A 16494-nucleotide genomic window follows, 5' to 3' on the forward strand; every position below is an offset into this window, starting at 1 on the left:
TGATACTTCCCTATGTGGAGACACCTATGTTTTGTACCAAAAAACTCCTGGAAGCAAGACCTAAAGAGCTCCGAGGAGAAGGGTGCTAACTGTGTTGTGCTCGCACTTTCACCCTTCTCCAGCCCAAGGAATCCTGCATTCCTTTCTGCCCAGTAGCACAGTTTCATCAGGAGGGTGGAGAGCAACCCCACCCGAACAAGCCTATAGTCTTGTTATTAGTGCACACCCTTGGCAGGTGAGAGCTTTGATTAGCTGAACACATCATCAGGCGTCACTGCAGCCATGATCAGGGACAGCATGGCTTCCTACTGTTGAGTCACAGACAGTGGTGCTGGAGCCCACAGATACAAGTGGTCCCCAGCAAAAATCTGTGCTCCCTGAATCCCAGGAGCCAAATTCAAGCTGGCTCAATATACTGCTCAGTAACCTATTTTCCTATACTCCAACCTTCACCTTGGTATCTGGAAACCTGATATCTCTGGCAGATTCCATCCTGACAAGCAGCCCCCAAGAAAGACACTGACATCAGGTAGACCAATGCCATGGCTATAACACCATGGTCACAGGTTCAAACATAATTGTTTGAAGTTCAGTAAGGATCCATTCTGCTTCTCATATGTGGGACTGAAGTGGCTGTTGCTGTAAGACAACATCTAGTTAGTTCTGTGTTGGGCAGGGCAGGTGAGAAGGTGATAAATCAGATGTGGTTCAGAGAAGGACCCCTGGAAAGATTAAAGCCATGGAGAACAGACTTTCCTGGGAAGAAGTCAAAGAGCCCACAAAAGGCCATCCAAGGGTTATCCTCACTAAAATGCATCTCCCTGAGGGAGAGGGAAACTGCAACAGTGAGTTATTAAATCTAGCAGAAGTGCAACAAGAACTACTGGCTGTGGAAACTGTGTAAATCAGAGTAGAAATGCAGGGGTTATTTTACATATGGGTGATAACTGATGACTAAATCAGCTAATCAAAGTTTGGCACAGACTTTCTGTCTCGGGACATCTCTACAAAATTTGTTTATTTATTTATTTGTTTGTTTATTTGTTCAAACAAGAATTAACTGGAAGTAATGGAAGTTAGAACAGATAGCTATAAAGCACATCATCTTCTTGTTTGTGAAAGTTGACCTTATGTCATCTGACTTTCTTTGCATATGTGATAAGCAGAGAAAGATCACATCTACCCAGATAACCTTATGGGTGATTTCAGATTGTCAGGTAGAGGCTTGCAGTGGTTTCGGATTGATAACACCAAAAAATCAGAGAGACTTTTGGGAACGCAGATATTTCTCACTACACACTATGCCCCATTTATATCCTCAGATCTTCAGACCTGAAATGACATCTCAGTTGGAGTCCCTTTTGGCTCCTGTCAGACAGAGTTCAAAAGCTTGCCCAGGGTTTATTCCCACTGAAAAAGATAGATGGGAATTTAGGTCCTCCTGAGTCCTACGAGCTGTCTAAGGCTGTCCTAACTGCTATATCAAACCACTTCTTTCACATATTTATCAAGCTCTAACTTAAAGCCAGTGGGATTTTTATACGGTCTTTGCTTTTAGAAGGGACCCACCTTTTCATAGCATTTGAGAACCTATTTCGGATCACCAGCCCGCTTTCACAGAACCACAGAATCACAGAGTGGTTGAGATTGGAAGGGACCTCTGGAGGTCAACTGCTCCAATCCCCTGCTCAGAAAGCAGAGTGTTCAGGTCCATGTCCAAGTGCCTCTTGAAGATCTCCAAGGAGGAGACTCCACAACATTTCTGGGCAACCTGTGCCCAGCCACCCACATGGCATGGAAGTTCTTCCTGATATTCAGACAGAACCTCCAGTGTTCCAGGTTTTGCCTCTGGTCTTGGCACTGACAAGAGCCTGGCTCTGTCCTCTTGCAGGTATTTATGGACATCGATGAGATCCCCTTGAACATCCTCTTCTCCAGGCTGTTCAGCATCTTGATGACCCTCTGATGAACTCTCTCTGCTATGTACAGGTCTCTTTTGTACTGGGGAGCCCAGAACTGGAACCAGTACTCCAGGTTTGGCCTCACCAGTGCTGAATAGGATCCCTTCCCTCAAGCTGCTGGCAGTGCTTCACCTAATTCAGGCCAGGATAGCACTAACCTCCGTAGCAGCAAGGGCACGTTCCTGCCTCAACTTCAACTTGGTGCCCACCAGGACCCCCATCCCTTTTCTGCAGAGCTGCTTTCCAGCTGGGGGGCTCCCAGCATATAGCTTTAGACCAGTGGGATCTTTTAGCATAAAGATTTTTTCCTTCTGAAATTCTGCTTTCTCTTCTTGCAATATATTTCTGGGTAACAACTGTGTTTCTTTCCAAACTCTGCTCTGCCAGGCTAAATAGGGCCAGTGTTTTCCAATGTCATCTCTTGGGATAGATCCTGGTGTTACAGTTTTGTCATTTTTACCATTTCCATTTTTTTCCATCAGGAAACAGAACAATAATATTCCATGTGAGAAGCAACCAGGGCTTCATATGGAGAGGTTAGCATTTCCTGAATCAGTCTCCCTCGCAGCCTAATGCATGACTTGCTATCACCTATGATTTGGGTTTTTGTTTTGGTTTGGTTTTGGTATTTCTTTTTCCCAGGGGAAAAGTTTCACCGGAGGCTCCTAATTATCTTTAGATCAGCTATTATTTGCAGGTCTTCCCTTTCCTCAATATTTTTACTGGCATTCTCCCAACTTTTCTGTCCCTGAAGTTTGGCTCTCCTGCACAGTCTGCAGGAGCTTTAACAGCCCTGCCTGTGATATTTTTCCAATGCTCTGCCTTATGGCCGGATCTCAAACCCTGTCAAGCCATTAGACAAAGTTAATTGGTTTTGCACTGGTCAGAGGCAAACTATACTTCCATGTTGATGCATACCATGTCCAGACACCGCAGTGATGGACGACCTCCACCAAGCTGGACAAACTCATTTAGTCTCCAATTTATGCACTATTCCTTCAACCAGGCTGATTTATTCCCAGGCTTTCTCAATATCTTTCAAGCACAAGCAGACCATTAGCATGTCCCGATGGGGACCTCTCCATCCCACCAAGGCACACACAGTCTGTCAAGAAGCTTTTCAGTGGTGTGAACACTAGGCTGCCCAACCTACTGTGCTTACCTATTGAGGAATAACCACACTGAATACCTAAAGTACTGGATCTTTTCCAGTTTGCTGAGTGTTTTAAAATGCTGCTCAAATGTGCTTTGAACTGCCCAGTTACCAGAAAGGATCTGGATGTAACCAGGTCTGGGGGTTTTCACAGCACGGTCTTTTCTATATACTCATGGAGGTATGTTTGCACTGTTTTCCTTTATGTACCTGTTCTCTGATGGCACAGCAAGATAAAAATGAACATAAACAATGCTTTTCACTCTCACAGCTGCTGAGCGAGCATTAAGGTGCCTGTCTTCCCCTCCCTTTCCCACGGCACAGTACCAATCCTGCTGTCCCAACTCGATCCGCTTTGTGCTATCCGTGACTGTGGAAATTTTCATTAGCAATGTTTCTTGAGTTACCCTGAACTCTTGGAGGAGCTGTATTTTCCCAAAAATACCCCACTTTCAAACCGGGAAAAGAGATATGGAAGGTTGGCAATACCCATGTGCATCACCACAGTGGTCCTATGACCAGCAACCCCATGGTCACAAATCATCCTGTGCACTCACCTTGTCCCAGTCCCTGAAGTCTCTGAGATCTTCACAGTGCTTCACAAACTTTTATGCTGTGGCTTATTCGGCTGTTTTATGGGAAATTGTGTCCTGGATCACATCAAAACCCCCAAAAGTCAGATTTTCCAACAAAATGCAAAAATGTCATTGGCTCGGTCAAAAGAGAACAGCAAAACATTTCTCCCTAACTAGAAAATTTTTAGGTTCTTTCCACAGATATTGCATAAGACTTGAAAAAAAAAAAAAGCAAAAAAAAAAAAAAAGCATGTTTGAAGGGGGTGCCTTGATACATGTTAAAGGAAAACTTTCCATCAGGAAGGTACTGCAGCAGGAAAATAGATCCATTGCTCCATGCTGGGTTTATTTCTCATCTTCAGAATAAAATCCAGTAAATAGTTGATGCTTTTGCAAAAAAAGGCTCAGCTCCCTGTTCTGCCAGCATGACCCAGGACCTGAAATAAAATGACATATCCGAATCCCATCCTTAGAGGTACCATCACCCATGTTCCCCTCCACTGGTCTTTCAGTGCCTCCCATGCCCACCAGCTCAGCATTGTGGCTCAGTTCACAACTAAGCCCCTGGGAGCCAGAAAATATGCTTGTTTTCGCACTGAATTTGGGAAAATAGGCATGTTTTGGGAAAACCCAGCCATGCCAGATTCCTGCCTGCCATGCCAGGCAGCAGTTGGTGTGAAAACACGGCACAGGTTTTGGTGATGCTGAGCTAACACGTGTGGAAGCCCAGCCTGCTGCCACTTGCACCTTGCCTGATGTTGCCCAACGCAACATTCATGACACAACTCGGCTCTTGGCTCGCAGAGCCAGGTTTGAAGTAACAAACATACCTTGTCACATTCCCCATCCAAACACTGGCATGGGGCCACCCCCTGCAGCACAAGCTGTGTTTTTCCTTTTCCATGCGACCAGCCCCGGGTCATAAACCCGAAGAGGAGATGAGGTACGGCAGGAGTCTGCTCATCGCGGTGATGTCACCTCTCTGGGAACTCGTTCCTCTACAAATCCCAATCCAGGCTGGAGATGAGCTCTCCCCTGCTAACCCCAGGGGAATCCGCCCACCAGATCAAGAGGAGGTGGAGGGTGGAAAGACATATAAAGCTCCCTGGGAGCCTCTTGCCTTTACTGTCCAGGTTGCACGGATCTGCTCTCAGCATGAAGTCACTTCTGGTGGGGCTGCTGCTTGGTCTCGCGTGCGTGGAGCTGGGTAAGGACTCTGCACTCCTGACATCATGGGGACCCCCTGGGAAATGTTTGAGAAGGGAGGGGAAAGGCAGCGATGCAGAAAAACCTGGTAATCCCTAGATAGGGGAAATAATGCCCTTATGTATTTAAGAAGGTCAACTGAGAGGGTGAGTGGGGAAAGAAGATGCACTTTCCTGGTGGGGAGAACAGTGATGGCTGTTGGAGAGCAGTGCAGACCATTTGGACCCATGGGTGGTCACAGGTCACCCAGCCCCACTCACACCACACCCTGGGGTGGAGGGGCCTGACGAAGCTTCATAAGGCTAAGGGGTGACTGACAGCCACACGGCACAGGGAGAACAAGTGTGGGCAAGGACCTGAGCTGGTGGCCTCCAGCCAAGCTGCCAACCTGTCCCCTCGGGGATGTTCATCCTGATCTCCTGACATCCCTACAACCTCACAGCTGGCTGCTGGAAGCGCTGAAAAACAGAGAGCAAGATATGGGCGAGAGTATGAGAAATAACTCTAGGGATTTGGGGAAGCTTAATGAAACCACCAGCTCCAGGGCTTACACTGATTTCTAGAGTTTAGGAGACGGGTGGAGATAAGAAATTCCCTTGGGTCTGTTTGGGCTTGGTTCTGCTGGATCAGAGTCTTGGGCAAGCTGGCAGTGGGGTTTGGTCATTGTTGTGCTCTTGCTCCATATTTTTTGTGACTTTTTTGGCCTGGAACAGTTATGTGTGTGTGTCCCTCCTCCCCAGTGTCAGGGGGTTGAACTTAGATGATCTTTAAGGTCCCTTCCAGCCCAAACCATTCAGTGATTCTGTGATTCAGCCTCTATCCCACGGGTGCCAGAAATCCTCAGGCAGGTTTAATTGGACTCTGAAAGATCTGAAAAGAAAGGCAGCCTGGGCAGGGCTTGAACACCCTCATCTGGAGGCATTTTGACATTCAGAAAGTTGCAAATGAAGGAAGGCTGAAAGGCATACACCTTGCAATTCGTTTTGCACAGAAGTGCGTTGGGTCTCTTCATCAAGCTGCATCGTCTTTTTTTTTTTTTTATTCCTGTACCCTCATTTCTCTTTCCACATGTCTTTGAAGAAAACCCGACTCCAGCTGAACATTTCATTTCCTTACTTGCTCTGGGTTGAACGCACCATAGGGCTCAACCAGGACAGGTGCACTTACTTCCATACTACTACAGCAATTTATTACATTTCAGTACGTGTTTTTTTATTGTTTTGTTTTGTTTTTCTTTCAAGACACTTCAGAAGTGGCATGTTATGTATTTCTTTGCCCCTCTCTAGTCTTGCCCTGGGTTTAATGGGGTTGCTGAGGAGCTGACAGAGCAGGTTTCCACCCATGGGTCTTGAAGCACTTTATGGGAGCAGAGAGGCATCACCATCCTTTGCTTTATGGTTGAGACTGAGGCAGATATGTTTTTGGGGGGGATAATGCTATGGGAGGCAGCTGGCCTAGACAGCACTTGCAGCTCAGGAATATATCCATGGCTCAAGGTATATTGCTTACCCTCCAGAAGTTTGGAATCAAGGTGTGGAAGGTGCTGTCAGAAAGTGACGGACAGTAATTATTGGCCTCAGCTCTGGACACAGCACTATCCTCTATGATCAGTTCTTCTGCTCTAGTCCTTACAGTCTGGGGCTTTCCTTTTCCATTGCAATCTTCCCCCCAAAAAATAGTGTCTTCTGAGTGCCCCACACAGAGTCAGTGGAATAATAAAGGGTGAGGTGGTGATGGTTTTCTTGCCTAAACTTACTCTTGACTGGAAGCAATTTCTCCAGACCCCATGGTACTGTCCTGCTCACCCACAAAAATGGTCAGGTTTGGAAATCAGCTCAGCCCAAGGTTGCAGACCAGTTTCTCAGATGATTTAAATTAGCACTGCTCCACCCATACACAAGCAGGTCCTACACACCCACGAGCATCCCCATGCTTGCCAGCTTGATAATTATGATTTCTCCCAGTGTGCATTATAAGTGCACAAAAAAATAATAATAATAATTAAAAAAAAAAAAAAAACTCTTCTGGGTCATTCTGAAGTGATCTACTAAAATCCTCGACTTGGGTAAACAGGGATGGCTCCACCACACCTGCTGACAGAGGAGATGGCCACCAGCACACCACCACTTCTCAAACTAAAAAGCCCTTCCTACCTTTGCAAGGAGGATGGAGAAAACTTTTGCAGCATGAGAACTCTGCTGCACAGCTGAATTTTTCAGAAGCGATGCTAAAAGAAATAGATGCCCTGAAAATCCATTCTGAAGTCAAGCCTTCAAACAAATGCCTTCGGAAATATTTATCCTTACTGCACAGTCCCAGTAGTTTCTCTCCAACAGCAGGTGCTGCAGAATTAGCGGCAAGAAAACACCGTCTTTCCGCAATTTTGTCAATAGATGGCAGTGGATACATTTGGGTGGCTCTTCAGCTGCTGCTGCCTTGCTGGAAAATGCACAGGATAGAAACCGTCAGATTGGGCTGGTTTCTGTCATCTAGCCAAACCAGCACGACTCCGAAAAAAAAACATGCACGCTCCATATCTGCTGGCTGTGGATGGGCAGGTCTCATACGGAGACTTTTGAGCAACTGCTGAGATCAAGGCTTGCATATGTAAAGGTGTCCCTGTGTCAGCAGCAGCCAGCGAGAGCTTTGTAGCATCATCGCTTTTAAAAACCAGCAACAGCCCCTGATGAAAGTGTTTTTAGGACACATTCATCCCTTAGGAGCTCTGGTACAGCTCTGAAATTTAAATTCTGCTCTCAGTTACTAAGTTTTGCAGAAAACCCTCTAAATAAGCATGAAGGAGCCCTGGAAATTCAACTTCAGTGACTGTCTCTGCGGGTGGAGGGGCTGCAGGTGAATGCTGCTCTAACCAGAAGGAGCTATGTCGCCCTGTGTTGCACCAGCTCTTACAGAGGATGCACAAAACAGCAAAATGTCGTAATTCTGGTCAGATTGATTCCCTCTATATAAAACTGGATTCATTTTAAGAAGCTGATACAGTCCTGTTCATTGAGTCTGCAGAACAACAGCAAACAACCACGCTGCAATGCACATGAACAGACTGCTCACCAAACTGCTGATGGCCCAGGACCCTCCAACTATGCTATTCAAGCTGCTCAAGCAAGATTTCCCTCTAGATCTGCTCTTTTTAGGCTGCTGAGCCCCCAAAGTAGTGATGATGCCCAGCTCCCTGCAACACCCACCTCATCCTTTGATGCTGGGGTTTGGTCTTTGCCCTTGACAAAGCTTTGTTACTGTCTCCAGCGGTGCTTAGTTTCCAAGGTCTCTGTACCTTGGTTGTGGGTGTGAGGCACTGTCACATAATCCCTACCACAGAGCAGAGAATCTGCAGACTTGCTGTCTGCCTTTGCTGCTCTGACTGACTCAAATCCCTTCTTTTCACCTCTGCAGCCCAGTCCCTGCGGTGTTACACGTGCAAGGAGCCAACAGACATTTCTGAGTGCAGAACACCCACCCTGTGTCCCCCGAAAGCCAAGGTGTGCACAACAACGCTGCACTCTGTAGACACAGGTAAGTCTCTTTGTTTCCTTTGAGTGGCAATCGAGCAAGATGATTTTTGGCTTTGTGGGCCAAACCATCTCCTGAACTCCTCCCCTGCTTCCCTCTCCTTTTCCCAGACCCTGCCTTGGGTTATCCTTGGGTTGTCCTTTAACTGTAAGAATCCAGGTGGAGTTATCCAGGGTGGGAAGCAGAGAAGTCCATCAGACTCAGGGCTTCATAGTGAAGCACACAGCATTCGCCCCACTCACTCGGTCTGTTTTGCCTTTTCTGCCCCTATACATTACAGATCCTGACACTGCAGATGTGTGCAAACACACTGCAGAAACCCAGGGCCTCTGTCATTTGTAGACACCCTCACCTAACACCAAGTCTCTCCCCAGAGAGAAAAAACAACCTGAGTATGTTAGTGTTGCACCAGTGTTTCTTGGCATTGCCATCTCCTATGCAAAGCTAGCGCAGGAGCAACCCCCCTGAAAAAAACATGCAGGGACTTGTGTCCCTTGTTTGCACTAGAAGAAATTTGGAAGGAGCAGGAGGGACAGAGGGAGACAGCAGGGAGAACCAGAGGACCTGTTCCTACAAAGAACAGTCTGAGTTACAGGCACCTGTGGGTTAAAGACAGTCAACCCCTTATTTGACTTTATTTACCTAAAAACACTGTGCTTTCCACTCCCATCCATTGCACCAAGCCAGTGGCGCTCAATTCCAGTGTTCTGTGCTTTTCTTCACCATTTCTTTCTCTCTCTTCTCCTTCTCCCCATCCTCTAATGCATCCATTTCAGGTTATCCCTTTTTCGGCAACATCACCGTGACCAGAAAGTGTGATGAGACCTGTGTCAACTACGACGGGATAGGTTCAAGCAGGCCCACGTCGTGCTGCTACACCGACCTCTGCTCTGATGATACCAGGAGCAGCAGGGGGGAGAGAAGCAGCTCCTCAGCACTGGGCCTGATGGCCTTGGTTGTTGGCATGCTCCTCCAGCGCGCTCTGTGAAGCCATGGGCACCCTTGCTCCGACCAAAGCATCTCCTCCTCTCTCTGTGCCAAGACGCCTTGTAAACTTTTAGATGCCTTGGGAGAAAACCTTCTTTGCTCAAGTGTGTCTTCACCCATCTTCAGTGTTGTGGATTCAAGTGGATTTCAGCCAAAAGTTTGGGCGCCTGGACCTAAACCCTTCAAATTTCCCGATTTCAGCTGTTAAGCAGATGTTCTCCATCTGTGATTGCTTCTTGGCCCCAGGACCCACATCTCACCTTGCAGCTTTCCTCACCATGAAGCACGGTGAAGCTTGGAGATGAGCCTCAGCCACAGCAGGGGCTGCAGGCACGCTGGACACAATGATGCTGTTTCTCCAGATCTTCCTCAGCTCCCACAAAATGTGCACCTGTGTGCTTCTATCATATTTCAATGCACAACCCCCCCAAAAGCTGGAACCCTCCATCAGCATCTTGGCTTCTTTTCTTTCCACATTGAGTGCCATCTCCAGAGGCAAATGGATGTTGGAACCCTCCCAGTACCTGCTCAACAGAGTGTGGTTTGCAGATGTAGAGAGCTGGCACTTAATTTTATCTAGAGTTAGCCATTGAATGAATTCAGAAGGGCTCAGCCATCATGCACTGAGATGGAAAGTATTTCTGGAAAGCTGATAAGATACCCAGGACGAACAAGCCAAGGCAGTTTAGACTCGTAAAAGCAAATCGAGAAGTTTGGCCAGCCCAACCCCCACCAGCCCTTTGCCTGAGCTCAGGTTGCAATCAGAGCCCCAGGCTTTCTCTTTCCAGATGTTTCACAAGCTGTTTCAAGCAACTTTTTCTATTAGCCTGCCCTCCCCCATCCTTTCACAGCAGGGGCCACAGGAAAGGAAAATAAATGATTATTCCAGACCCTCAGCTCTAAAGTCAACCTTTCCACTCGATGCTGGTTAATGGTGCTACCAGGCCCTGCTGGGGACTTGCTCCATTCTCCCTCGGAGTAGCTGTAGGATTTGAGTTTGATGCCCTGTCTGCTGTAAAAACAGAAGGAGTGGAAGCTGACCCAAATGAGCTAGACATGGCCAGTTCATGGCCCCTTTTGGGAGGGGACAGCAGGGGAGCTTGCATTTCTCTTTGGTCTTATTCCTTGGCTCATCCAGGGGAGCAAAAGGGAACCTGCAAGAACAGGGGCAGAGGGGAGCAAGGGCACATCCCGTGCACCATCCTCATGAAAGCTCCATTCATGAAGCCCCTGTGACCTCCTCTATGCTAAACTCCATTTTCACTCTGGTTCTATACAAGACATCAGCCAAGAAAATCAAGGAAAAAGAAGGGGGAATTCTGTATGAGAACCCAGTGAATAAAGTTGGATCCTCCCATTTTCAGCCTTCAGAGTCCTTCTTGTGTGTTCAGCATCTTTGGATGGCTTTCTAGCTGAGGAGGGAAGTGTCAGAGAGGGGAAAAGATACAGAAGGGGACAAGCAGGGGAGTGCAAAGCTCTCCTTGCAAGAGCTGGTGGGAGAAGATGGGAAGGAGTGTGGCAGAAGGGTGAAGGACCATGCAGTAGCTACAGGATGCTTATCTGGGGTATGGGATTTCTTTCCCAGTGCAGCTTCTCTTGCAGCAGGAAAAGGGAAATCAGCTGAGCTCAGCACTGCAAGGGAGAAGGCAGCCTTGAGCAAAGATGCTGCAGATGGGGACTGCTGCCTTCCTTGTGTCACCTGGTGCTGGCTGTGAGCATCCTGCATCTCACTGAGCTGACAGTCTCCTGTTATCTGGGACTTCCCTGTTAGCATGGCTACGCTGCAAAAGCAGTGAGCATCTAGTGTAGAAAACAGAGCAAAAGGCTCAAAGCTTGTAATATATTCCTATACTAGGCAAGATGAAAAGCCTTTAGCACAATGTGTCAGGGGTGCAAACTTTTGCAGTAATATTCATCTGTTCATGCTGGGTTTGTCCTAAGCCACAAGACAAACAGTCATCCCTGGGAGCCCTTGCAAAGTTTGATTTGCACCAAATTGCTGCTTCTGCTATTGCTTTTATTTATTCTGGCTGCTTGGTACCTAGGAGTTAAGTCCAGCAAGCACTGCTGCCCCAGTAAATGCAGGACACTGCCAGCAGATTCAAAGGCATTTGCGGAATTTTGCATCTCTGGGTCAAGAGGACATACAGAGGGAGAAGTTTAAATATAGGCTGAATAAAATAGAACAGAGAGAGAAGTGTCTCCAATGGGCTGTAAAAAGATGTGCAGCCTCTCAGCCCTGCAAGACAAGGCTGTGCAGTTGGTGGCATCCAGCACTGCTGTAGGTGTCATGGAGGATTTTACCTGCCCGTCTTGGGGCTTGTTCATCCCAGTAATCACTCTGTGCAGGGCCAGAGACCCTATTTCTAAGCTTGAGGGCATTTCTTGATGCCTAATGTTTTATCCAGACAAGCAGTTGTTTTTTCCTCCACCTCCCAGCCTTTCTGCAAATGTGGGGCAGCCCTACAGGTGCATGATCCTCATCACTCACTTTCACTTGCAAATCTGGAGGCAAAGCTTTCATTTGCCTAGAAATAAAGATCAAAGCAAAGCAGAGACTAAACTTTCAGGGAGGTGTTTGCATACCCAGTTGGTGAGGGTATTCTTACTGGTATGCCCACATGAGTCCTGCCTCCAGGTGACTGTCAGGGTGGTGTGTCTGCCTTGGTGGCATTTCACTGTGGGCTCCGTGACTCTTAAAGGTGGAGTGAGCATCTCAAAGGATTGTTCATGCTATGCAAACACAATGTGCACCTGGACCTGGCTCAGGCTGGATCAGGAAAGCAGGTCCATAGCATCCTTTAAGTCTTAGACCCAGAATCATGAGTGGAGGAGAATGGTTCAGACCCAGACTGTGTGATATTGGCTGGAAAAAGGTGTTACCTCCTTGCGTTGCTGGAAAAACTGCTGGAGAGAACCATTCTGGTGTCTTCCAGCTGAAGTTTGGACCTGGGTTCAATCCTGTTGCTTTGACTCCCACAAATGCATCAGTGGTGCAGTGGGAGAGCAAAGCTACACAACCAGAGTGGTTAATACTTTGAGGAATGGAGTTTCCAGCAGGGATCATTTGCAGTTACTTTCCACGAGTCGCAGCAAGACATTGCTTACATCACGCGTAGATGTGAGCAGCGGTAGTTATCCTGGTGTGTCCTGATTGCAGGCTGGCTCAAGCTGCAAGGTGGGAAACACCGGGGGATGTTTTGCTGCTTGATTTCTTTTAATTTTAGATGTTTTGTCTGCACAGGGAGGGAGTGGAAAATAAACCCATATAGCCCTCATGGAAGGTGCATTAATACAGTTGGGCATGAAAACAAAGGAGAGGAGATGAGGGCAGAAATTATTGTGAAACTCCAAGAGAAGAAAAAAAGGAAGGGGATATTTGCACAGTCCAGATGCTTAATGTAAAATAGAGCTCTGATGTAATCAAATAGAGAAAGAACTTGTAGTTCTTGCTAAAAATACCTATCGAGAACATAAATATACATTAGCACGTAGCTGCAAGGCTTATGGAGATATCTGCCATAGTCTTATATTTACAGATAGGGATTTAAATGTTTAATACTGCACATTCAAAAGAAAGTCACTTCATCTGAAGTAGCTATTAATTATAGAACGTGCTTGGCAGGACTGAAGAGCAGCAGGAGCAATACCATTTTCAATATCACTCCCAAATTATTTCTCATCTAAAACCTATCATGTGAAATTTTTTTCTTCTTAAAATAGGTCTGTTTTTCCACATTAGGCCATGGTTGACTTGGAATGGCTGCCTCTGACACACTGGCACGTCCTCTCTCGGATACCTTCATGTCTCTCCTGCACAGTTCCCACATCCCTGACTGCAGGGGAAAAAAAAAAATAATAATCCTAAGCCTCTTTATTCAGTACAACCCCGAGTCTGAAAACAGGGCAAATCCCCCAAAAATGTGGTGAAAGAAAACCTCTGAGTGACTGAGGCAGATATATTCATGAAGCAGGGAAGAAAGCATCATGGTTGGTATCTCAATTCAGCAGAGTCATTTAGGGTCACTTGAAGAACAAGAGCTCAAGAGGGTTGCTCAGGGTATTGCAAAAGGATAGGGCAGACAGACCTTGTCTGCAGTGATTGACTTCCCTGCAGGTCTTCATCCTTGTTCTCTGGGGTTCTAGCCTCAAGTTTGCCATGAGGTTTTAAAAAATACAAGGTTTTTAATCATTCTATGCCCTATCCAAGGCTGGTCTGGACCCGTGAGAATTTGGTCCCAATCCCCTTCCCAGTCTGCCCCTATTACACATACATTAATGATATGGAGTGTGACCCATGTCATACATGGGTAGCTCCAGACGTTGTCCTGTAACACATCTCCAGTGAAGATTTAGCTTTAAGTTACTTCCTCCTGGGCATATTGTGGAAATCCTTGCAGATCCATGATACTAAAGGGAACTGAAAGCCCTGGTATATGAAATTCGTGGGCCACAGTCCCAAAATTGAACCTAGCTATCCTAACAAAAACACTCCAGGCTGCCTTTGGCCAGCAGGTCTCTGAATTCAAAGGTTGACTATGTTCTTCTTATTGAATTCCTCCCCACTGTGAAAGCAACTTGATGTGCCCTTGATCACATCAATGATAGCATAGAAGCATTGCCCAACTCTTCTTTTAACACACAGCCTTGACCTGGAGTGAACATCCCTTCACCTCCTTGCAAAATAAATTGGTTTTACACAAAAATCTGGAAATGGGAGAAAAAAAGACGGCTTGGAAAAGGAGGGGGAGTCAAGTCAAGGTGTTTCACTTGGTGCATTTACTTCTGCAGTACCTTTGGGCTTGCAAGGAGCTGGGTAAGGAGCAGCCTTGAATGTCTGGGAGAGGATTTGCACCTTTATTTGAACCCTGCCACTCTGTACCTCGGCTGGTGTCCTCGTAAAGCTGGGATAGAAACAAGCCAGAATTTGGTTTTCATCTTTTCTGGCTGCTTCCCATCTCCTGGCCCTGGGGAGAGAAGACACAGGGGAAGGGGTGTTTTCAGTGTAAAGGCAGCTGTCACTGTGTTTGGGATGCCATCCAAATCTGAAAGGGAAACAAACACCCAGGGGATGGTGACAGACTCTGACGCACTTACAGCAGAGGAGGAAAGCCATCCTGGTGAAGAGGGAGAGTTAATAGTAAGAGATTTGTCTTCTATTCAGAGAAAACAAGAGGTTTTAAGTAAACTGCTGTACCCAGCTGCCATATCCATCTGGAGAAAGGTGTCTGGTTTATCTTTGCCTTTGGGGCACATGACCAGGACATTTTTTTACCTGCTGATGTCTTCAGATCACAACAGGGTTTTCTGCAAGTTCCTGTTTGCCTTGCCAGCTCTGTGCAAAGATCTTATGGCCTGGGTGGCGTTCCTCATGTACAGGAAGCCAGTCTAGGTGCTTTTGGGGGCTTTTACTTCTAACCTCAAGCGGCACTTGCAAAGGGTTGCCTAAGCTAAAAAGACTCAGCATCTATACTTATTTCTTATTATCAATTCTTTCATAGGAAAAAGAATAATCTGAAATATATTCATGTTTGTGGCTCTGCTGGCAGAAGCCATTCCAGACCCTCACTGCTGTGAAGGTTGGAAAACACGTGTAATAAAATATTTCTCTTGCTTCTCCCTATTCAGAGATGGTATTTCTATGGGTTGTTGGTCCTGTCTGAGATGCTCTGTTAGGCTAAACAAGCCAGCCTGTGCTGATCTGATCTTGGAAGACTGACTCTCCAAACACAATAATTTTCATTAATTGTGACTGTGTCATCTTCAAGCTGTGGTCGTCTTGGATGATCCAAGCTATATGCAAGATCTCACGAGCTACAAAGGCTTCACAAAAAGGACTCTTAGGGGATTTGTTTTTTTGTTAATCAGTATCTCAGAGCAGAGTTGGTTTGGATAAAGGAAATGGGAGATGTTTGATTTAGGCAGTCTCTGAGCTAGAATTTTACCCCTTTCTGGAGGCAGCTCACAAATCAGTAGCTGATGGAACACTCAAAAAACTGTCTCACTGGAGTCCTCTTGATTTGCTGGTTCTCCTAAATGGGACAGGGAAGGAAAGTTGTGTGCATCAAAAGGGAAATGAGGATGCATGCACAAGGCTGAAATTCAGTTTTTAGGGTACCTCACAAAATCCTCTCAGACTCCTTGGAATAAAAGTTGGCAGACATGGGAAATTTTTCACAAGCAATAAAATGCAATTTCTGCAAGGCTGCTGTTCTGACAAGCCACGAGGCCCGTGGGAAAGAAATAGCAAGTGTGTGTAGTCAAGCACTAACTTCCTGATAAAGCGATTATCATTTGGTCACACAAGTGCATCTACCCCCTATATAGAAAATGCTGTGTCACAAGGTCACAAGATAAATAGTTACAATGTGTAAATGGATCTTCATGCCTTTCCTTTCCTTTCCTTTCCTTTCCTTTCCTTTCCTTTCCTTTCCTTTCCTTTCCTTTCCTTTCCTTTCCTTTCCTTTCCTTTCCTTTCCTTTCCTTTCCCTTCCCTTTTCCTTTCCTCCCCACAAATTGCACAGCCATCCCCCAACCCCTAAACCATGATGTCAGCCCTGTTTGGGCTGGGAGAAGTTTGGGGGTGGCTGTGGGTTTTGGGGAGGCCAGGACAGCAGGCACGTGTACTTGCTGGTCTCTGTGCCTGGGTGGGTGGCTGTGCCTCTGTGACTGTGGCTCCGTAGGTGCTCAGTTATCTCTCTCGTTTACTTTGGCATGATCTGTCTGAACAGTCCTGGAGGCCAAGGGAGACTTAATGGGTTTTATGGTATTCTGTAATCATGCAAAGATTGAACTAACATGTGGCAACATGATTGTTTTACTAAGGAGGAGTAAGAGCATCTGAAATTACTCCAGGAGATGCTCTATTTGTACTTGGGTGCCGGCTAGCAGTCAAGCTTCACCTCTACACCCCCAGAAGCCTGAAATTGCTTATCTCCAGGATCTCCAAGCTTAATCTGGGGGGAGATGGAGTGGCATTGTCTCCTCTTCTTGTCCCTGGCTCTCAGAGACCTGAGAAAAGTCTCTGCTGTGTCCTGGGTGCCCCTATCATGAGGGACAGACTCTTCCACAAGGACCGGTCTGG

The 16494-nt window shown here is 46.6% G+C and overlaps 1 protein-coding gene across 1 annotated transcript; it reads left to right on the plus strand.

Moving 5' to 3' along the window:
* Positions 1-4844: 4844 nt before the first annotated feature.
* On the plus strand, positions 4845-9411 carry LOC118257967 (secreted Ly-6/uPAR-related protein 1-like). The gene is made up of 3 exons (XM_035566421.1): positions 4845-4896; positions 8307-8426; positions 9200-9411. The coding sequence occupies exons 1-3, from the start codon at positions 4845-4847 to the stop codon at positions 9409-9411; spliced, it is 384 nt and encodes a 127-aa protein (XP_035422314.1).
* Positions 9412-16494: the final 7083 nt, after the last annotated feature.

The sequence above is a fragment of the Cygnus atratus genome, chromosome 2, assembly GCF_013377495.2.
Source record: "Cygnus atratus isolate AKBS03 ecotype Queensland, Australia chromosome 2, CAtr_DNAZoo_HiC_assembly, whole genome shotgun sequence".
NCBI lineage: Eukaryota > Metazoa > Chordata > Aves > Anseriformes > Anatidae > Cygnus > Cygnus atratus.

Excerpts from the sequence above, each read along its gene's own strand:
- LOC118257967 (XM_035566421.1), top strand. The coding sequence starts at position 4,845 with ATGAAGTCACTTCTGGTGGGGCTGCTGCTTGGTCTCGCGTGCGTGGAG. Across the intron at positions 4,897-8,306 it reads TCTCGCGTGCGTGGAGCTGG|CCCAGTCCCTGCGGTGTTAC; the intron begins GTAAGGACTCTG and ends TCACCTCTGCAG. Across the intron at positions 8,427-9,199 it reads GCTGCACTCTGTAGACACAG|GTTATCCCTTTTTCGGCAAC; the intron begins GTAAGTCTCTTT and ends CATCCATTTCAG.